Source organism: Rhinolophus sinicus, chromosome 6, assembly GCF_057876585.1.
Source record: "Rhinolophus sinicus isolate RSI-liver-muscle chromosome 6, RSI-T2T, whole genome shotgun sequence".
Classification (NCBI taxonomy): domain Eukaryota; kingdom Metazoa; phylum Chordata; class Mammalia; order Chiroptera; family Rhinolophidae; genus Rhinolophus; species Rhinolophus sinicus.
Genome location: NC_142506.1, coordinates 43,316,419 through 43,339,194, shown reverse-complemented (window position 1 = coordinate 43,339,194; position 22,776 = coordinate 43,316,419). Strand labels below are relative to the sequence as shown.

At 46.9% G+C, this 22,776-nt stretch overlaps 1 protein-coding gene across 2 annotated transcripts in view; it reads right to left on the bottom strand.

The window, feature by feature from the left end:
• GALNT2 (polypeptide N-acetylgalactosaminyltransferase 2) overlaps window positions 1-22,776 on the bottom strand; it is a 169,307-nt gene that overhangs the window by 77,945 nt on the left and 68,586 nt on the right. For both annotated transcript variants that reach the window (XM_074316435.2, XM_074316434.2), the window contains one exon: window positions 5,546-5,639. In XM_074316435.2, coding sequence (XP_074172536.1) covers window positions 5,546-5,639 — 94 coding nt within the window. The remainder of the gene's footprint in view (window positions 1-5,545; window positions 5,640-22,776) is intronic.

Here is a 22,776-nt window from a genome sequence, read left to right as displayed (position 1 = left end):
CTTTCTTATTCTTAATTGATCTAACAGATAACACCTTGTTCAAAATAATAGTAGCAAGATGTATTTGATTACATATAGCTTATATATATTATGTACATGTGAAACGAATGACAGAATGACACAGGATGGGAGGGAGAAGTTAGTTCTATTTTGTTCTAAGATACTTGTGCTATGAAGCATGATAGTATTATTTGAAGTTAGATTTGGATTGGTTCTAAATGTATATTGGTAACTCCAGGGCAACCACTAAAAAAAAGTAAAAAGAGGAAGGAGAGAAAAATGGAATAATATAAAATATTCAATTAAAACTACAAAAATAAGAAAAAGAGTGGAAGACAAAAATAAGAACAGAGAACAAGTGCAATGAATAGAAAAGAGTAACAAATATGGTAGATATTAATACAACTATATTACTAAATCATTTTAAATGTCAATGATCCAAATATACCAATGAAAAGACAGCTATTGTCAGAGTGGATCAAAAAAACAAGACCTAACTAACTACATGTTGCCTATAAGAAATCCACTTTAAATATAAAGACACATATAGATTAAAAGTAAAAGGACAGAGACAGAGGTATCATTATAATACGAATCAAATGACAACAGAGGAGCCATATTAATCTCAGACAGAGCAGACTTCAGAGCAAGGAAAGTTATCAGGGAGAAGCAAGGACAATACATAACGATCAGTTCTGCAAGACGACAAAATGATCCTGAATGTACGTGTGCTTAACAACAGAGCATCAAAATACATGAGACAAAAACTGACAGAACTGCAAAGAAAAACAGATGAAGCCACTATTATAGTCTGCTCTCAGACTATAATGAAAGTAAAAATAAATAACAGAAAGATAACTGGAAAATCCCAAAATATTTGGAGATTAAACAACATACTTCAAAATAACACATGGGTCAAAGAACAAATCTCAAGAGAAATTAGAAAATATTTTGAACTAAATGAAAATGAAAATACATGTTTGTAATGCAGTGAAAGCAGTGCTTAGAGGGAAATTTACAGAACTGAGAATGAGAAAAGAAGACAGACCTAAAATCCATCATTTAAGTTTCCACATCAGGAAACTAGAAAAAGAAGAGCAGGTTAAATTCAAAGTAAGCTGAAGGAAAGAAATAATAAAAATTGAGCAGATACCTAAGAAATAGAAAAAAAAGGAAATCATTAGGAAAGAAAAGGTGGTTCTTTGAAGATCAATAAAATCAATAAGCCTCTAGCCAGGCTAACTTAGAAAAACAGAGAGAAGACACAAATTACAATGATCAGAAATGAAAGGAAGCCATCACTACAGCTTCCACGGACAGTAAAAGGAGAATAAAGACCACCACAAACATCTCTTTGCCTGCAGATTTGATCACCTAGATGAATGGACCAATTTCTTGAAAGACACAATCTGTCAAAACTCAGACAAGAATAAATAGACTATTTCAATAGGCCTATATCTATTAAAGAAATTCTATCAATAATTATTAACCTTCTAAACAGAAAGCACCAGGCCCAGATGGGTTCACTGGTGAATTCTACCAAACACTTAGGGGAGAAATTATACTCATTCTCTACAATCTCTTCCAGGAGCTAGAAGTACAGGAAATACTTCCTAACTCATCCTAGGAGGCCAGCATTACCCTGTTAACAAAATAAGACAAACACATTCCAAGAAAAGAAAACTACAAACCAATACTTCTATGAATATAGATGCAAAAATCCTCAAGCAAATATTGGCAACTTGAATCCAACAATGTATAAAAGAACTGCACATCATGACCAAGTAGGATTTATCCCACGTATGCAAGGCTGGGTCAACATATGGAAATCAATTAATGTAATCATCACATAAAGAGACTAACGAAGAAAAATTATATGATCCTATTATTAGATGCAGAAAAAAAACATTTTAAAATCCAACACCCCTTCATGATAAAAACTGTCAGCAAACTAGGAATAGAGGGTAAATTTCTTGAACTTAACAAAGAAAATCTATAAGAACCCTACAGTTAACATCACACTTAATGGTTGTGGGGACAGAGCCCCAGAGAGTAGTTTACAGGCTCTCGGCCTCACGTGGAAGGGTGCTGGCTCGGGTGGTGAATGGCCGTCGGCTGTGGCTGATTGGCCGTCGGCTGTGGCCGGTTAGCCGATTGGCCGCTGGTATAACTGCTGCGGCTACGAAGGATTGCCGAGGAGCCAAGCAGAGCCGAAGAGAGTGGAAGAGGAGGGCCGAGGAGAGCGGAAGAGGAGGGCCGAGAGAGAGGAACAGAGTCGAGAGAGTGGAGGAGAGTCGTTGGTCGGTCGGTTGGCGGAAAGGCGGACGGCAGGTCACGTGTCCGGTGAACCCAGCCTCCAGTGAGACCGTGGTGGTATGGCTCCCCTACCTATGGCTCCGTGGGTGTTCCTTTTTGGCCTCACCATATCCTGCGTTCTTGTGTGGGGAGCAGGAGCAGAGACCCCGCAGGCCGCCCCGTCTGAAAGATGGCGCGGCAAGAAGGCCTCCGCGCACGACAAATGGCGCAGTGAGCAGGGTCTCCCGCACGACAATGGTGAAAAACTAGGTTTCATCAGAAACAAGGAAATCCTTTTCAACATTGTACTAGAAGTTCTAGCTAACGCAGTAAGACCAGAAAAGAAAAGGTGTAATACTGATTGGGAAGGAAGAAGTAAAACTGCCTTTGTCCACAAATGACATGATTGTCTATGTATAAAATCTGAAAGAATCAACAAAAAAACTCCTGGAACTACGTAATTATAACAAAGTTGCAGACTACAAAGTTAACATACAAAAGTCAACTGCTTTGCTATATATGAACAATGAACAAGTAATTTTGAAATTAAAAACAATACTATTTCCATTAGCATCCTGAACATGAAATACTTTGGTATAAATCTAACAAAACAGGTACAAAATGTATATGAACAAAACTATAAAACTGATGAAAACATTAAAAAGGCACTAAATAAAAGGATATTTCATATTCACAGGTAGGAAGACTCAATATTGTTAAGAGGGCAGTTCTTACCAACTTGATGGCTAGATTCAACACAATTTAAATCAAAATCCCAGCAAGTTATTTTGTGGGCATCAACAAACTGACTCTAAAGTGTGTATAGAAAGGCAAAATCCCCGGAATAGCCAACACAACACACGTGGAAGAACAAAGTTGGACTGACACTATCAACATTAAGACTTAATATAAAGCTAAAGCCATCGCGACAGTGTGATACTGGGGAAAGAACAGACAAATAGGTCTATGGAATAGGGCAGAGGGCCCAGAAACAGACCCACATAAACACAGTCAACTGCTCTTTGACAAAGGAGCCAAGGCAACACAATGGAGCAAAGACAGTCTTTTCAACAACTAGTGCTGAAACAATTGGACATCCACATGCAAAAAAACAAACAAACAAAAAAAACAACCTAGACACGGACCTTACATTGTTCTCAAAATTGACTCAAAATGGACCATAGTCCTGAACATGGAAAACAAAACTATAACACTCCTAGAAGATAGAGAAAAAAATCTAGATGACCTTGGGTTTGGGGATGACTTTTTAGATACAACACCAAAGCCATGATCCATGAAAAAATTGATAAAGCTAAATTTCATTAAAATTAAAATTTTCTGCTCTATCAAGACACTATCGAGAGACTGAGATGACAAGCCGGCTGAAAGAAAATATTTGTAAACATATCTCATTAAGGACCGTTATCCAAAATACACAAACAACTCTTAAAACTCAACAATAAGTGAACAAACCAATTAAAAAATGGGCCAAAGGGGCGGCCGGATGGCTCAGTTGGTTAGAGCACAAGCTCTTAAAAACAGGGTTGCTGGTTCGATTCCCACATGGGCCAGTGAGCTGCGCCCTCCACAACTAGATTGAAGACGAGCTGCAGCTGAGCTTCCAGAGGGGGAGGCCGGATGGCTCAGTCGGTTAGAGCGCCAGCTCTCAAACACAAGGTTGCTGGTTCAATTCCCGCATAGGATGGTGGGCTGTGCCTGCTGCAACTAAAGACTGAAAACAGCAACTAGACTTGGAGCTGAGCTGCGCCTTCCACAACTAGATTAAAAGCAACAAGCTGCCGCTAAGCTTCCGGAGGGGCGGCCGGATGGCTCGGTGGGTTAGAGCACGAGCTTTCAACAACAAGGTTGCCGGTTCAAAAATGGCGACTGGACTAGGAGCTTCATCCTCCACAACTAGACTGGACTGGGCCCAACAACTGGCGCTGATGGGCCCCGGAGAAACATCCCCAATATAAAAAAAAAATTTAACAACAACATAAATGGGCCAAAGACCTGAACAGAGACCTCATCAAAGAAGATAAACAGATGGCAAATAAACACTTGAAAAGACGCCCCACATCATTTGTCATCAGGGAAACGCAAATTAAAATGAGAAAACACTTCCACTTATTAGAATGGCCAAAATCAAAAATACCAACTCCAAATGCTGACGAGGATGTGGAGCAACAGGAACTCTCACTGCTGGTGGGTTGCAAAGTGGTGCACACTGTGGATAGTTTGTCGGTTTCTTCCAAAAATAAACATATTCCAAACGAATAAATAAACATATTCCTACCACATGATCCAGCAGTTTCACTTCTTATATTTACCCAAATAAACTGAAAACTTGTGTCCACACAAAGGCCTGTGCACCGATGTTTACAGCAGCTCTATTCATAATCGCCCAAATTTGGGAGCAACGAAGATGCCCTCCAGTAGGTGATGGATAAATAAACTGTGGTCCATCCAGACAGTGGAACATTATTCATCGCTAAAAGGAACAAGCTATCAAGACATGAAAAGAGGTGGAGGAGCTTCAATGCACGTTATATGTGAGAGAAGCCAATGTGAAAAGGCCACACACTGTGTGATTCCACCTATATGACATTCTGGAAAAGGCAAAACCATGGAGACAGTAAAAAGATCAGTGGTTGCAGCGGGTAGGGGAGAGGTAGGGGTGACCAGATAGAGCGCAGGGGTTTTGGGGCAGTGAAACCATTCTGTGTGACACTCTAATGGTGGATTCATGTCACCGAATGCACAACACCAAGAGTGACCCTAATGCAAATGACAGACTCTGGGTGATGATGACGTGTCCGTGTAGGTTCATCGATTGTGACAAATGTCCCCTCTGCTAGGGACAATGACAGTTGAGGAGGCTGTGCCTGTGTCAGACGGGGGCCGGGCATATGGAAATTTCCATAGTTTCTGCTCAATTTTGCTGTGAATCAAAAACTGCTCTAAAAAATAAAGTCTGTTAAAAATTTTGTGAACTAATATACCGTCCTACATTTCCTATTTCATTCTATTTTTTTCTTTCAACAAATTTTGGTGACCACTCACCAAATTGGCCCAAAGGAAGCCAGCGAAACATGGCTTTCGGAGTGTCCCCAGAGGCCCTAGGACATGCACTCCCCACCCCACAGGCGACACGCTCCCAACACCGCATCAAGCCAGTCAGTGGGCACAGGGACTTCCAGGCCACCAGCCACCAGCCCAAGGCCGACTGGCCCCGTGGGCTGCTCAGTACCTGGAGGGAGGGTCTCCATGTTTTGTGCTTTCTCATCTCCGTTGCTGTGGTGAAGGTCTTTCTTTTTAATTGGGTCAATGTCATTCCAGTCCTCCTGAGGGAACAAAGACACCAGATGAGTCAACTGGTTCTTGAAGCACACCTTCACGCATCAGTTCAACAAACACTGAGTCCTATGATGCCAGTGATGAGTGACTGAGAATTCCCATCTCGGGGACCTGCACCCCAGAACTTCTTAGGTGACAGAGATGCAAGGGGAGGAAAGGGTGGGATGCCTTTTCTAAGGGAGGGTTTACATCTCTCTTCATTTATATTTGTATCGCATATGACGGGAAAGAAACGCTCTGCAAACTCCTAGGCTTTGGGGATCTGTGCAGGTGGGGAAGGCAGGCAGGGAAAGTGGATTAAATAAAAGAATTTAATAGTGCTTTCATTAAAGCCACTAAAATCAGGGTAGCTCTCCAGACATCTTAGATGGTTTAAAGATGCCCTAAGACCGGATTTGTCTAATTCCGGCGAACAACAGTGGAGGGAGGGGACAGGACCCATGGAGCGGTCCATAGGGCTTACTCTAATAGGTCTGCCAGCAGCACGGAGCTGCAAATTAAGGGCTTAATGTGAAAGCAAAATAAGATAGAAGCTCTGGAAGAATTTATTCAACTCATCTGCACAAACAATTTATTCCATCAACATTAAATCAAACTAAATAACAACTCCATGACCACAGAGCTAAATATATTTTCAACTACTTGGAATCTGATTCCTGTGAATAAAGTAAGAAAGGTTTCTATACATAACCCAAATCAGAAATACCCCATGGCTACCCACACAGACTTCTGAGAGCCAAGCGTTTTCAACGGGCCCTTTGCCTGCACAGATGCCACCAGGTCGGTGGGGGCCTTAAGTTCTCCCTCAGGGCAGACCAACCCGATGTGATCCCGTGGGCTGTTCAACTAGCATTCTTCCAGACGGGCAAGGGCAGTGGTAAGCTGACCAAGGGACACCGGGCTCGTTACAATGGAAAGTGAAAGTCGCAAGAGTCGTAACCCTCAGGGCTGGGCCACATCATACATTTTCCCCCACAGGTAACTTGCTCTGCCAACAATCTGCATTTTTACCCCAAAGTTACAGTAATTAAAGAAAAACTGTGCCTAAGCCTCCTCCCTTTGGAGGCCAGCTTTTCCTTCAGTTGCTTCTGCAGGACAGTGACGCTGCTGGGCTTATCCTCCAGGCCCATGTGAAGTGATGGGAGGGGCCCCCCAGAAGGATGACCCCCTGCAGACCAGGGCTGGTGACAGGAACCACCCCACACCTGGGTGGTCCCAGCCCCACCCCTATCACAAGGCCTTTCTCAGGACTGCAAGCACCCCAAGAACTGTGACTTTTGAAGATCCTATCCCACGTGCTAACAACTGTATTAAAATGCATCGGTATCCCAATTAACATTTTTTGAAAGATATTTATAATTTGGCTTTTGAGATGATTTGGTTCTAAATAAACTTTCAATTTACTACTGGCAATGATTTTTGCGGCAATCTTGGCAAATGTGTGGGAAAGAATCTAGCCTACGAGCTGCCTTTCCAACACTAGGAAATAATGTGTGAGTACTAAATTCAGCAAGTAACGCAGTTATGAGTCACAATGTGAGGCTTTTAATTAAGCATTATTAATTTTCATTTTGTAGCTTGCTTGTAGCATTTGTGCCTAATAATTTTTTCCTTTGGCACAGGCCTACTACATACATTGGCTAATGGATCAAAATATTTAACCTTGTACGCACTTGAATAAATCCAAAAGCGAACATTGTTGGTGTGGCCCATGACCTTGGTCGTCTTTCCTACACCTAAGGATCAAGGCATTATCGCAGTGTTCCCCAAATTAACACCTGCACCAACGTTTTCTCAGAAAATAAGTGTTCTTTCTTCCCACAAACAAGACAGACTAGTCCACACGTAACATGCCTTACTCTCCCACCTCCGCAATCAGCCACATCCACTCCAAAGCTACGGGCATGGACGAGGACATGCCATCTCACCAGGACATGGCACGGTCGGGGAAGTAATGTTAAGTGCCACTTGTGAAGACCTACTACGCATCAGGCATTGCACGAGACACTTTGTCTTCTCTGCAACAGGCCCTACATTTGATAATTCCTGTTTTACAACGGGGACACACAAGACAAGAGGTTGAGTGCCTCGGCTAGGTCACACAGCGGCAGGAGGCTCGAGAGGGCCCCCTATGTGTCAGGATGAGGCTCCGGCCACGGGCTGGGTTAAGCCACAGGAGCCTGGGTCTCACAATACCGTGAATACCCAGGAAGAGGATGTCATGTGGGAGGTCCCCAACAGACAGCTGCTTTGGTCAGGACTCCCCGTCACAACCTGCAAATACCCATGTTCACCCCGTGCTCCTAGAGCAAAATGAGGATGAACAGGAGGGGCAGGAAGAAAAGTGGGGGCCGCCTCTGCCCCTGCCTCACACTCACCCAGCATCGCCAGGGCCAGGCCCCCCGGGACACTGCACACACGTCACAGATGAGGAAGCTGAGGCATGGGATGTAAGCGACAGGAAGTAGGTAATGAAGCTGGACTCGAACCCCAGGAAACTGGAGTCCCGGTCTCAGTGATTCTCCTGCACCGCCTTCTGCTGACGGAGCTCCCCCTCCAACCACAGACAGCTGAGATTAAAGCACGCATCGACATGTCTCGAACATGTCTGGTCACTACACGTTCCTGCTAGACCAAGAGGGCTGAGACAGTGCCCAAGTACAACCCACCACCGGTCAACCACTCACCCCTCCTGACACCTGTCATTGTCCACTCCCTTCTTGTCACCCACAGCCTTTGCTGGATATTAACAAGTCCCTAGAGACACGGTGGGGACCGGGCAGCTTTGTCTTGGTTGAGTGTATGCACCCAGGCACAGACAAGCATTGGGCAATGACAGCACAGTGTCACACGCCCCATGCAGCGGGAGGGCAGGATGCCAGCAGGAGCATTGGGAAGTCTATGCACAGAAGGGATGCCTGGCAGAGACCTGAGGGAGCCAAGTGACCTGGCATGGAGAAGTGATGGGGGGGTGGGGGACATGAGGCTTCCAGATGGAGAGAAAAAATGAACGGTAGAAAATGGAAATCGTGGAAGTGGCAAGATACTCTGAGACTTGAAGCGTGTGTTCTAGAAACATCACTTTGGCTGTGATACGGGGAGCAGATTGGCCAGGAGTGACATCCACAGGTTAAAAAACACAGAGTACTGTCTGGAGGGGCAGGGAGTAGCGCTAGGAGAGACAGACGAGTTTGTTTGGGAATGTTGAGGTTACTGTGAGATACCAAGAGGCGGTATTGGGAAAAAAGGTGGAGACACACGTTTGGAGTTCTGGAAAGGCATGAGGCAATGAAAGCTACTGTGAGCGTGAGACAGACAATCCAGGGAGAGTGTGAGCAGAGTGACAACAGGGCCCAGGGGCAGCACGAGATGTCAACATTTAAGGGACAAGCAGGACACAGGGCATGCTGGGAAGAGCTCTGGCACAGGAGCTAGAGCCCCAGGTTGTAGGCACGGCTTTGCCAATGAGCGAAGGGGTCTGAGTAAGTCGTCTAAGTTCTGTAACACTGGGGTGCTGGGCTAAGGTCCCCGCTCGCTCTCGCTTTCCTGTGTAGCAGATACACTCAGCGCTTTATTATAATGTCTGCCGATTTCACAAATGTTCAGGTCCTCTGAGGGCAGGACGGTTTTGTCACATTTCTTGTGTGTCCCCATAGCACCATGTGTGGTGGCTGCTCAATAACAGATGCAGTTGAAAACCCCCTTACCCTCCTTACTCAGACTGGCATTCCTGGCTTCGCCCATTTTGCTGTGGAAGCTTTTCACTCCACCCCCCCCGCACATCTGCAGACATCATGACACTTTACACCACTGGCGGCTCCCTTTAAAAATGGAAACGAACTGAATGCAAATGCCCGGAGAAGGCTCTGCGCCCAGCGCCCACTGACATCAGGGCGTGTTTTCTCCCTTAAGATCAAATGGCGCAGTGATGGACAGGCCCTTTCTAGTGACAAGTATAATTTGCTGAGATTTGAGGAGTAATGATGTGGTTTGATGCTGGGTGGAAGGTTGCAGAGAATCCCAAGCCGGTGATCCCTCTGGTAAGCGTGCTGTCATCTCCCAGGATGCTTTGCTTCTCCTGCCCTCAAAGGAGGGATGCAGGCACTGATTACATAATGACGACCCCACAGAAGCCTGCGCTCCAGGCAAACACAGACCAGAGACCAGGCGGGCTCAGTGTTCTGACTGGAAACTGAGCTCTGCCTGGAGATTTAACCAGAGGTCTAGGACGCTGCCAGGCCAATCAGGACGCATGGAGCAGGAGGGGGCAGCTGCCCACTCAGCCGCACCATCTGGACCACAGTGTGGGACATCCACGCAGCCTCGGGAAAGACCCAGAGAGCCCCACCCAGGGCACAGACTCCTCTCCTGAGTTAACTGGCGTTTCAGCCACATCATTCCTGGCTTCTGCCTATGAACTGACCGGAGCGGTACGATGTGTGACTTTGGTTAGTTTTCAGTCTACAAGCTCAAGACAGGATGCGCCTGCACTGTTCTTACAACAGAAGCAGCCTATTACCTCAGGCCAGGAGTGAGGTCAGATGGGAATAAATGACTGAGTCAGGGCTATTTACCTACCACAATCAGAGAGTACAGCAGCCAAATTCATCCTATGTCAAAGTAGATAAAAGAGCAATGACTTTTAATAAAATGACGTTATGTTCAGAAACAGTAAAGCCCATTAGCTGGTTTATTGGAGTTATAAAAATTAACTAAGTGTAAATATAGGTTTAAGTATTAAAAGATTATTCCCCATTGTATTCCCAATATGATCTGTCTGTTTCAAAATAAGAATAAATAAATAAAAAGTGGGCTTGGCTTTTTCCAGAGACAAAGTGCCAGTCGGTGGATGGAGCGGCTGTGCTAAGGAGGAAAAGGGGCCGAGGAAGGCGGGAGAAAGGCGGGGGGTGGGGGTGTGGGGGCAACGGGAGGAGCAGCCCCTGCAGCTCTAACAGGCTGCCATCAACTTGAGGGCACTCCTCAGCCCAGCCCCACACTTGAGCAAAGACATCCGAAGGGCTAAGTGTGCGATCACCTGCTGCGAAACAAACAGCCTCAAAACTCAGAAGCTACAAACGAGAAACATCATCATCTCACACAGCTCCGAGGGTCAGGAATCCAGATGGTTCTGGCCCAGGCGCTCTCAGGAGGCAGCAGGCAAGTCAGGCAGGGCCGCCGCCATCAGAAGGTTTGCCTGGGGTGCAGAGGCAGCCACCAAAACAGTTCACTCACATGGCTGTTGGCTGGAGGCCGCAGGTGCTCACCACAGACTCGGCCCCAGGGCTGTGTGAGCGGCCGCACACACGGCAGCTGGCCTCCCCCTCAGTAAGTGATCCCAGGGAGAGGGACAGAAAGAGGGGGAAAGAAAGACAGACAGAGGGAGAAAGGACTATGCCAAGCCCCTCTCATGACCGAGTCCTGGAACTCACGCACTGTCACACCATCACATTTTACTCATTAGAAGCAAGGCACTACGTCCAGTCACATTCGAGAGGAAGGGAAATCGACCCATTTTGTGAGGAGGGCTGTCAAGGACTTGGTCGGCACATTCTAAACCCACTCCGTTTATCAGTGCCATACGACCTGACCATGGCAGAGATGAGCTCAGAATATTCCGAAGGTGGACAGAACACGGCTGTACCCAGACAGCTATTCAGTGGGGCTGCGAGCAGTGGGAGTCCAAGAGCTGAGTCACGAAAGAGGCAAGTCTGAGCTGTAAAATATCATTTCGTCTCACACTGACCTCTTACTTACAGTCCAATATAAAGACGATTACCACCTATGGTAGGGTGTTTGACTTATGCAACACCAACCAAAATAAATATGCTTACACATGTAAACCTAGACAATAAAGACTAAATGTATATCGCTAAATCATCAAAGACCGCCTTCATAAAATTTAAATGGCTAAAGGTTATATTTGTTAACAAAGATAAAAATATCACTGTGGAAGAAAAAAGAAAATAGGTTATTTTCAATATCCCTTACTGAAATACATCTTGTCACTGTTAAATTATTTCAGCCGACTACACCATCTGCTAAGAGGCAGACTGAGTTACCAGAAATACTATCTCAATGACTGCTTGGCTCCTTTCTCATCAATTGCCTGCTTTCCACTGTTACCTCCTAATGACTGTTCAGGGATCACCACCACCACAACCAGTCCATACAGCAGCAACATTCAAGTTCTGAGGGGAAAAAAAGCCAGGGTGCCAGATCTGTAAAAAAGATGTGATTTATATTTTCACAGCCCATTTCTTAAGAGCACACTGCCAAGCTAAGACATAAAACTAAACTGCTTACTGAAAGCGAATTTTTCAGAGTAGACTTGGTTTCCTGCTAAAGACCAAGACCTCTCCTAATCCAGCATCCTCACTATAGAGTGATGCAGAGAGGAACCACAAGGACGGTTTATTGTTTCTAATTCTTTGGGGCGGGAGGTCCCCAACAGGGTGGTTGGTACAGGGGAACATCCTAGGTCTTTCTAGAAGAGGATGAAACCTGCTGAGATATTGTGTCAGTATCCAAACTTCAACTTTCTAAATAGGGTGTGGCACATATTAACAAACTGACAAACTTAATCTTAACTCCCTGGAAACAGTCCTGAGAAAATGCCAGAATGCCGAGGAGAGGCCCCCTTAAGCGGGCTAGTAGTCAGGTCACTCTAAACCACAACAAGACTTCCCTGCAGCATCAGTACCCATGCATTTATAAGAGAACTGGTGTCTGCTTCCACAGAAGACTTGCCACTCAAAGTTGTAACTTGGTTTAAGAGAAAGAGTGTTATCTTCCCTCCTAGTGGCCATTAGAATAGGAAGGGAACACAACACACCTTAGAGACCAGAACCATGCTGGGCTCAGTCATTCCAACATTTCTGCACAAGCGAACACGTTTCCATGCAGGAGCAGCAGCGAGGACCTGTCCCCCCGCACCCCTCCCCCAGTTTCATCTCTAGGAAGAGCTGATCCTACAAGCGGGAGGAGTGGGAAAAGCCCAGGTGAGCTTCCAACAGTACCTCCCAACTGCTTCCAAAACCTTTACTCAGGTAAGACTCAAAAGACAGGAAGGTTCAAGCATCAGGACCTGGGTAGAGCCTGAGTGAGGGACAGACAGAAGGCAAGTCTCCTGGCCTGGTCCTGCCCAGCCCACTGCACCACAACCTCTGGGGATGGGCCCAGCCCGGGGAGTTTTCTAGCAGCTTCCCAGGCAGCTCTAATGCACAGTCAGGGTTTAGGGACACTGAATTCATCGATGTAATGATGAATCGGAGTAATGAATGTGAATTCAAGTTCCACATTCATTAGTCCAACTTGCTCATGAAACTCAGTGTTGCTGAAATGGGAGGGGAGCAAATTTCTATGGTGGGTTCAAAGTCACAGACTGCTTCATACATAACCACTTGCTCACAAATAAAGCATAAAAGACTTCATTTATTTCACTATGTCCCCACAGAGAAAGACTGGAGAGAAATCCCACGGGGCCGCCTGGTATTTGGGGGCTGTAACCACCACCTGTCCTGGAGTCAACCATGACATTGCTATTACTCCTGTCACTTAACTTTTCTGACAAGCAGAGGGCCTACCACATTGTTCCGCACATTGTCTCCATATGTGGCCAGTCAGCTGCCTTCATTCTGTCAAAATCTTCCCATGAAAACCCTGTGGCCATATACAGATGATATATCTGTCAGTAACCCAGCCTGCTCAACTTAGAAACTCCAAGACACCTGAAACACAACTAGGAAAGGATTGGAAATGTGTTGTTACATGGCAAATCAGTCCTGGTCCATCTCCATCATCTCGGACAACTTGGGTTGTCTCCTAGGGCCTCAGTTTCTCTACGGAATGTGGAAATTTAAAAACACCTTTAGGGGCTGGCCCGGTGGCTCAGGCAGTTGGAGCTCCGTGCTCCTAACTCCAAAGGCTGCTGGTTCGATTCCCACATGGGCCAGTGGGCTCTCAACCACAAGGTTGCCGGTTCACTCCCGCAAGGGATGATGGGCTGCACCCTTTGCAACTAGTAACGGCAACTAGACCTGGAGCTGAGCTGCGCCCTCCACAACTAAGACTGAAAGGACAACAACTTGAAGCTGAACAGCACCCTTCACAACTAAGATTGAAAGGACAACAACTTGACTTGGAAAAAAATCCTGGAAGAACACACTGTTCCCCAATAAAAGTCCTGTTCCCCCTCCCCAATAAAATCTTTAAAAAACAAACAAACACCTTTATCCTATCCCCTGAGGTGATGTAACTGACAGGCTCCAACCTGCAAGGCAATATACAAGTTAAATAGTAAGTCCATCGCTTACATTTGCCTTCCTCCAATTTGAGGGCCCAGCCTTTACCTCTTTTAAACTGCTCATGCTCCTAACCTTCCTCCTTCCCTCCCACAATCAGCTCATTCACTGATGTGTTCAAATGAATACATACGTTATCCTGTGGTCTTCCTTCTCAAAACTGATAATCCCAGCCTCACCATGAGAAAACATCAGACAAACCCCAAACGAGGGATACTCTACAAGATCCCTGACCAGGGCTCCTCAAAACTGCCGAGGTCATCAAAAACAAGGAAGTCTGGGAATCGGTCACAGTCCAGAGGAGCCTAAAAAACATGATGACTAAATGCGATGTGGTATTTGGATAGGATGTTGGAGTAGAAAAAGAACATTAGGAAAAACTCAGGAAATCTGAATAAAGAAAGGACTTCAGCTAATAACAACGTATCGATAGTGGTCCTTCAATTACAACACACGATCATACTAATGTAGGATGTTAGTAACAGGGAAACTGGGTGCAGGGCATATGGGAGCTCTGCTCTATTTTTTTTTTCTGTAAATCTAAAACTTATAAAAAAGTTTTCAAGAAATTAAAATATGTGCTCAGATCTTATTTACATAAAATAATAATTACATAAAACACTCCTGGACCAACATCTGTCAGCTATGTATTTCCAGGGTGTCTGTCAATTTTAAATGGCCATTTTAAGCCCTCCTCACTCCCTCTCCCTTCAGGGGACTAAGGTGTGGATCTCTTGATAACGCTGATTTTAAAGCCAAGTTTGCAATGAGACACAGGCCCTGGAGAAATCTATTGCATGCCACAATCTTCTCTTCAAGAATAGTCAATCCATCCTAAACTCGTCTGTCACAGATGACCCAAGCAGTAGGCAGCCCAGAGCAGGAGCACGAGGTGGGCTGTCGACACGCAGCTTTTCCTCCTTCCTGGTTCTAAAGGAGACTTTAGAAGCCAGATGGCTCTGGGGCCCTGCAGACGTTCCCCAAGGCAAGAGGCCTGGGATGACAGAACTACAGCCACAGGTGCGTGGAGCACCTGCCACTTTGAGGAGCCACTTCCGGCCCCCTTTTTTGGTGCCAGCTCTGACCCCATCCTTCTTCCTGTCAACAGCGGCCTCCGCAGCTGGGGGGCTCCCACCAAGCCCCTTAACTGCGGCTTCTCTTCTCAGAAGGGATTCTGTCGCAGCGGAAGCAGGTCCCCTCACTTTAAAGGAATGATGAATTTCAGCAAACTCGACTAGAAAATGTCCTTTTACAAATAAACAATGTATTTTAGAAAATTCTTTCCCCTTGACTTATGTAAAAACCAATTGTATTTTAAAATTAAGAAATCCTAATTCCCTAAAGATAAGGACAAAGCCAGCAGGGGCGGGGGTGAGCAGGTAGCAGAGCAGCCTGCAGGGGACCGGTGGCGTCCCCGTTACCCCTGGGATCTCCCACCCTGACTTCAGCGTCACATCAGCAGGTTCAGTTGGTCTCATGGAGCTGCGCCCAATGAGGCCTTGCCGCCGGCAGGCGCCGCCATCTCACCCGGTGTTCGCTGATTACATCCCTCCCCTGGCTCCGACGGGGAGTGCAACTCGGTTCCTACCTTCCTCAGTTCCGGCTACGGGAGGGTGGCGGAGTCTCCAGGAGTCCTAGAATGATATGTTAAGGGCCCCAGGTGGCCTGGGTTAGAAACTAAAGGGAAAACGTGTAATTAAGTTTCTTCCCTTTCTAATCGCAAGCCATCACAGTCAGAAATTTCTGGTATTATGGCCCAGAAACAACTGACCAGCGTGAGTTGAATCCTGGCCCAGCACTGGTGCTGTCTCTCACCCCTCAGGACTGTCCACCAAGGGGCTACACAGTTCTCCCCCTACAGTAAACTACCCCCTGCTCCTCAGAGGGAAGACTTGCTTCAAGTACAAGATTTCAATTCTCTTGGGGGACAGTTAAAATCAGAGACATGGATGTTGAAAAAAGGTAAGAAGCAGAAAAATGAAAGGAGAGGACAAGGCTCTCCCCACCTGGGAGACAAGGGCAAGCAAAGCCCAGCAATCGCCACAGCCAAGGCCACGGCCGTACAACCTGAAGGCTGAGGAAGGAGGTGTTTGAAAAATATATATGGTAACTCATGTCACGGTTAGTAGGTAAGACAATGGGGACCCACTTGGGATTTTTTGGAAAACAAGTGAATGTGGCTTGTTCAGAAACATGGTATGTGAGGCACACCTCGAAAGATGCTGTCATCTGCAACTGAGGACAATAAATGCATGAGAATTTCAGTGAGATGGTGAGAGACAAATTTCTAAAATTCCTAACATGAGCAACAGTAAATGGGAACAGCACACCATTTATTTTTATTAATTTAAAATGTCCATGTTCTCATTAACATTCTCTTCATTTAGGGTGAAAATTATCCCACAGTCCTACAAGGGTTGTCCCAAATCTATTTTTCTCCTAAGGTCTCTATTAACTACAAATTCTTCCTTCACAAAGGGTCTGTGCAAACAGAACACTGTCACATCAGCCCATTTTGCAGAGAAGCAAGCACCTGGGAAGGTGGCTGACGCTGGACGAGTAGCACCAGATTCCACTTCAATCTGTTCCCAAACGCGATCTTTTTCCACAGCTCCAAGCTCTTAGGTTACGTAGATCAAATCACAGAAGCCGAGTGGAACGTTCACACCCAGCCCCTCATGTGAGTGACATGGAGCAGGACTCTGCACAGAGACCTGCACCCAAGCGCAGGGAAGCCCAGCCCCCCAACATGCGCGGGCACATTCCAGGGTGCTGGTTGCCACAGGAGCCTCCTTCACTCTTGTGTCTGTCTTGGGACAGGATGGATGGGCCCAATCAGGGACAAGCTGTTTGATCCTGAACTCCAGCATCAAACACATCTATTCTCTGCCTTTAGCAGCTGGGACGTTTTCCACACTATTCCATATAACAACATGGCTGCAGACATTCCACTATCTTTTTTAAAAGCAAAAGGATAGAGTATAAACTAGTTTAATCCAACTGGAAAGCAATTTGGCTCCACATATCAAGAACTAGAAAGACACTTATAACCATTAAGCTGAAAAATCTCATTTCTATGAATTTACCCTAATGAACTAACCCAAAGTAAGGAACAAATTTTATGCATGAATGTTGCATCATTGTTTATAGGTGAAAATAAGAAGAAACAAAGTATTTCCCAATAAGAGGTTGGTTAAATTATGTTGCAGCCCCTCAAAAGAATATTGTGCAACCATTAAGAATTATAATTACATAGATCACAGCACTATATGCAAAACACTATGTTAAATGAAAAAGCAGGAAACACAATTTTATGTATACAGTGAAACAACTATATAAAAATATGTATCCATATGGATTAGCTTGGAATGAAATGCACTAAAATAAAAATGGTGGTGTTAGAGTGGAGAATGATGAGGTTTGTCTCTACTTCTCAAACTGCCATGTTTTTAAATTACCTTCATGAACAATAAATTTTAACATAGACACGTTTAGGTTGGAACTTCAAACTAACCTATGCAATATTTCATGTCATTAAGCATCATGGCAGATGGCCTATATCTAACCTGACGCTGTTCAAAGTGGCCGGGGGACCCACAGCGGTCCAGGAGCTGCTTCTAGAAACAGATGTGAGCCTGGCCTCTGCTTTGAAGGTCAAAGCACTATTCCAGAACCCAGGGAGGTCTCCCATGCCCCAGGAACTGGAGAAAGGGCCATAGAGTTCCCTGCAGTCCATTGCCAAGTTCAGCCCTGACAGGCCTGTTGAGAGGCCCATCTTTTCTATGTCCATCTCTTTCCCTACCTAGTGTTTTTTCCCCAAGAAACTGATCAACAGAAGACTAAATTGATCTTGCATGCTTACAGCCAGTGCTAGCACTGAACTTTTAACCTAAGGGTAGGCTGAGTTCACAGGCAACCACGTGCACAAAGAGAGAAATCAAAGCACACTCTTACACCAGGCCGCCCATCTCTGGTTCGACTGCTTGTTCCTCCAACAAAGAACGTGGGGGGATGGGAGTGACAGTGACACCACCTCCACAGAGCTAACATTTACTGAGAAGTGCTATGCGCTCAGAGTTGTGGAGCAGCCTCTTTGAGGGGCAGCATTAATGTCCCCATTTAGAAGACGAGAAAATTGAGACCAAAAAGACAGAATCAAGAGCATGTACCACATAGGTAGTGTGTCCAGTGTACATGCGAGGCCAGTTCTGCCCAGGTCTGACTGGCCCAGAGTCCATGCTCTGTGTACATGCGAGGCCAGTTCTGAGATGGACTGACTGACCCAGAGCCCACCCGGTGACTCAGAATAACTAAGTCCAACGCATCTGAGTGATGTGCCTGGCCCACAGCTGGTTAAGCAGTAACCAGGACTGCCAGTTAAAATGCATCCTTCCTCTTATCTTCTCTCAGTCAACCTCATTAATTATTATCTTACACTAGTATTTGTTTTCAAAGGTTGCTTGCCCTGCCCACACACTATCTCATTGAGTCATAATGGGAAAGTGGGGAGAAGGTGATTTGCTGGGAAGAACTCAGGCTTTCCAGGCGATTTCAAGTTCCTTCTGTGGGGCTCACAGCAATAGGAAGCATGGCACTGCTGCAAGGCTTAAGTGACAACATGTACAATGGTGATGCTGGCGGGGTCTGACACAGCAGGCTCGCAATACAGTGTGAGTTCATCGCACACAGCAGCCTTAGAAGTTACAAGGCATCCATTTTACAGCAGACAAAATTCAGGCACACACAAAAAATCACCTGAGTTACTAATCACAAGTCTTCTTTCCACTGCAGATCCAAGAGAATGGTAATGAGAACATGGGAAATTTCTGGAATTCAGGACTCACCACCAGAATGTGCTGATTCCACAGAGTTTGTTCCAAATGGTGCTTGCATCCCGTCTCAACTGCACATTAAGGCCTGAGACGTTAACTATCTCTTTTGACAGTTGTTTCTTTTCATTGCCACGTTCCAAAGAGCAAGTTTACCTGTTCATTTCTCTTTTTAGGCCAAAGATTGATGTGTCTACCGGCTTTGAAGCTAGACAGGACTAGATTCAAGTCCAGGTTCCAAAACTTTATAAAGTATCAGTGTCTCTGATTCTCAGTCGCGTTATCCAGGATGTTACACTCTAAGAGGAGAGAAGTGCATGCGGATGCTTGGAACACAGTCCGTGTGCAGGTACGGGAGCCTCATCTAACACCGGGAGGATGTGATAACCCAGATTAATCTCTGCAGGCCGCAGTTCAATGGAAGTTGGTCAGCCTCATATGGGTGTGAAAAACATCAAAGTTCTGTGGGGACAGAGCCCCACAGCGTAGTTTACAGGCTCTCGGCCTCACGTGGAAGGGTGCTGGCTCGGGTGGTGGATGGCCGTCGGCTGTGGCTGATTGGCCGTCGGCTGTGGCCGGTTAGCCGATTGGCCGCCGGTATAACTGCTGTGGCTACGAAGGATTGCCGAGGATTGCCAAGGAGCCGAGCAGAGCCGAGCAGAGCCGAAGAGAGCGGAAGAGCAGAGCCGAGGAGTGCGGAAGAGAGGAGAGGAACAGAGTGGAGGAGAGTGGAAGAGGAGAGCCGAGAGAGCGGAACAGAGTCGAGGAGAGTGGAGGAGAGTCATCAGTCGGTTGGTGGAAAGGCGGACGGCAGGTCACGCGTCCGGTGGGCCCAGCCTCCAGTGAGACCATAGTGGTATGACTCCCCTACCTATGGCTCCGTGGGTGTTCCTTTTTGGCCTCACCATATCCTGCGTTCTTATGTGGGGAGCGGGACCACAGACCCCGCAGGCCGCCCCACACGACACATGGCGCAGCGAGCAGGGTCTCCCGCACGACAGTTCACTTGAGTCAAATGAAGCAGAACACACAAACTCACTTTCAGTCATGTCTACACACGCTTATGCGATAGCACCATAATCCCGAATCTTACCAGCAAAGCCACAAGATTGGGGTGCTAGGGTTTCTTCTTTTATTATAAATTCTGCTCGTGATTCTCACCAAAGGTTTACGCCCTATACTCTTCCAAAAGGGATTTGGCGACTTAAACAGAAACACACAAGAAATGTGACATCAAGATTGAGGAAACGAGGAAACCAAAAATGCTGTGGGTGACCTGAATTTTAAGTCAGCTTCCCAGAGACAGAAGTAAAATGAGTAACAGGAAGAAGAATTAGATGCATCGAGATTCTGCCTCGGGCCGAGAGACAGGGTTGCAGGCAACGTGCCGAAGGTCAGATGGGGCATGAGCAAGTCGGGATCTTACTTCAAACCAGACTCTAAAGGGTCTGCTTCAGCTGACTGCATTCTTATCACCCAGAAGAAGTGCCTTCAAAGAGACTGAATTTCTGGTGAAAATCCTAAAATTTGTCATGAGAGCAATGGATTTGAAGTCATGGATTGTGGTGCCTTAAAAATGGCCACATTTCTTTGCTGAGCCTCCCACAGGGAGCTGGAGTGGAAGGTGCCTCCCCTTGTGGCTTGGCCCTGTGACTTCCTTTGGCCAATCGGATGTCAGCAACCATGAGGTAAGGAGGGGCTTGTGGAGTCTCCTTCCCCTCCTGGAACACTGCCCTGAGGCCACCGTGCTGTGCTGTAAGGAAGCTGAAGCTGGCCTGGGCTAATGGTGCTTAAGAGGCCACTTGGAGAGCTGAGGCACCTCAGACAACAGCCAGCAATACTGCAGGTCATGTGAGTGAGGCCATCTTGGGCCAGCCGGCTAAGTCGGCTGTCACTTGACTGTAGGGACACATGTGAGCCCTGGGGAGACCAGCTCAGGAATTATCCAGTCAGCCCACAGAGTTGTGAGAAGTCATAAATCACTCCTATTTCGGGCCTCTGAGTCTAGGGTGGTTAGCTGGGCAGCAAGTGACTACTGAGACAGGGCTTAGAATGAAGCCGTATAGGAAATCCTCAGCAGCAGCTGCTGCCATAAAAACCCCGGCAGCATGACATGAACGGGCACCGCAGTCAGAGGCTTCTGCAAAGCCAGTACCATCTACGAGTCTGGGCCAAGAGCCCCCGTTTGAATATCATATCCCCTTTGGTAAATACAGAAAAAGGGTTTGGGAGAGCCTATGCGTTCATCAGCTGGGCTAGAAGCGCTTTGGAGCATCAGAAGCCATCTCTGATACAACCAATATAGTCACTTAACAAGTATCTTTTGCATGTTTACTACACACCAGGTCCTTTGCCAGGAGGCAGAGACACAGGGATAATTAACTGTACGTGGTCAGGCCCTGCCGCAAGAGCATCAGAGACTGGTGAGTCCGAGGTGTGGTGTGTGATCTCAGGCCCTCTCCGTCCTCCCTAAGGCCAAAGCCCTTGTCCACAGTATGGAGACAGCAGTTAATGGTCAGCACAGAGGAATTCTGCAGGCTCTGGGTACATCTGACACATCCTACATGTTCAATAACAGTACTGTTATTAATACTAAAATCTCCTTAATGATAGTATCATTTTCCTACAGTAAGGAAGGTGGGCTGGAGAAGTAGTCAGTGGGAGGAAGCGAGGAGGGGCTCTAAGGAAATAGCAGTGGTCATCCTGGAGAAGAGATGAAGGTCTGACCAGTGAGTGGAGACTTCGGGCTCCGGCCCAGGAGCCAGGAAGCAGCACCTAAGTGGGGCGGCTCCAGGACTGAGAACACAGCCTGTGGTATGTGACTTCACCCCCTCTCCCAACCCTCCAAATCTCTCAGCAGTCATTCCGGGTCAAAAGGCAGGAATGGAAGGATGTCGACCAACTCCTCCAGAGCCCAAAGCAAGCTGGCAAACAGGGCTGGGCCGGGGCCTGGAAAGCTGCCACTTGCCCAGGATCCCAGTGTCCCAGAGGCATGTTGGTCCCACAGGCCCCTAGAGGAAAGGGATTAAGGAAGAGAAGGGCCACACAGCCAGGGCCACCCAGCCTACGGTGGGGGGGGCAGACTCCACATTTCCTTCTGCAGCTGACCATGTTCACCTGGCCCTGCTCCAGGCGAGACATCCAACCCACATCTTCACTACGGCTCGGCAGTGTACCTGGGCCATCGGCTCCCGAGGCCACAGCACAGTCCAGGACAGCAGATTCTGCGTGTGGCCCTCATGCTGGCCTAGCAGCATGGACCTCTACGGCCAAGCACAGAGCAAAGTGACCATCCCTTTTCTCCTGAGAAAAATCTGGACCATGTGGTCCCAGACAAGACCTCAGTTTTAAATGTTTGCCTCAGACCTGAGCAAAATGCAAAGCAGGGATCCAAAAAAGGAAATGAAATAATTAGGTAAAATTGTCTTGCTGACCCCAGTCTCACCCCAACCCTGCTAATAAACTCAGGGGGTCCTAAACATTTTGAGAAAAGCAATAGACTGGTTTGGCGTCATGTGCCAATATGTGAAGTCATGCGCAACTGGTCAGAGAAAGCAGCCAGTTCCCTTGGCACGTCAAATGTCACACCGACAGCAGAGAGCAGTGCAGGTGCCTGGCGCTCTTCCCAGGGCTGGGTACAACCGGGGGTGTTCACAGACTGCACGGTAAGAGAGCGCTTTTTGCTACAGCTCATTCCAGCCACTGCTCTTTGTGGCATCTAAAGCAGTGTCAGCATCCCTGCCAGACACAGGGCACCTGTCCCATCACCCATTTCAAACAGCTGGCAGAAGGATAAGGGAACTGCTTATCCTTGGAATTCGGGTGCAGCCCAGGACCCCCTGGGCTCAGCTGCCGCCTGCACTTGATTCATAAGCAGGTACATGACAGAGCCGGTCCTGCCAGCTCGGGAGCTGTGGGCATACAGGCCTCATCTGTGACGTGGACGGCAAGACCATGAGGTCCCGGCGGGAGAAGAGTGGGCACAAGGAGGCTGC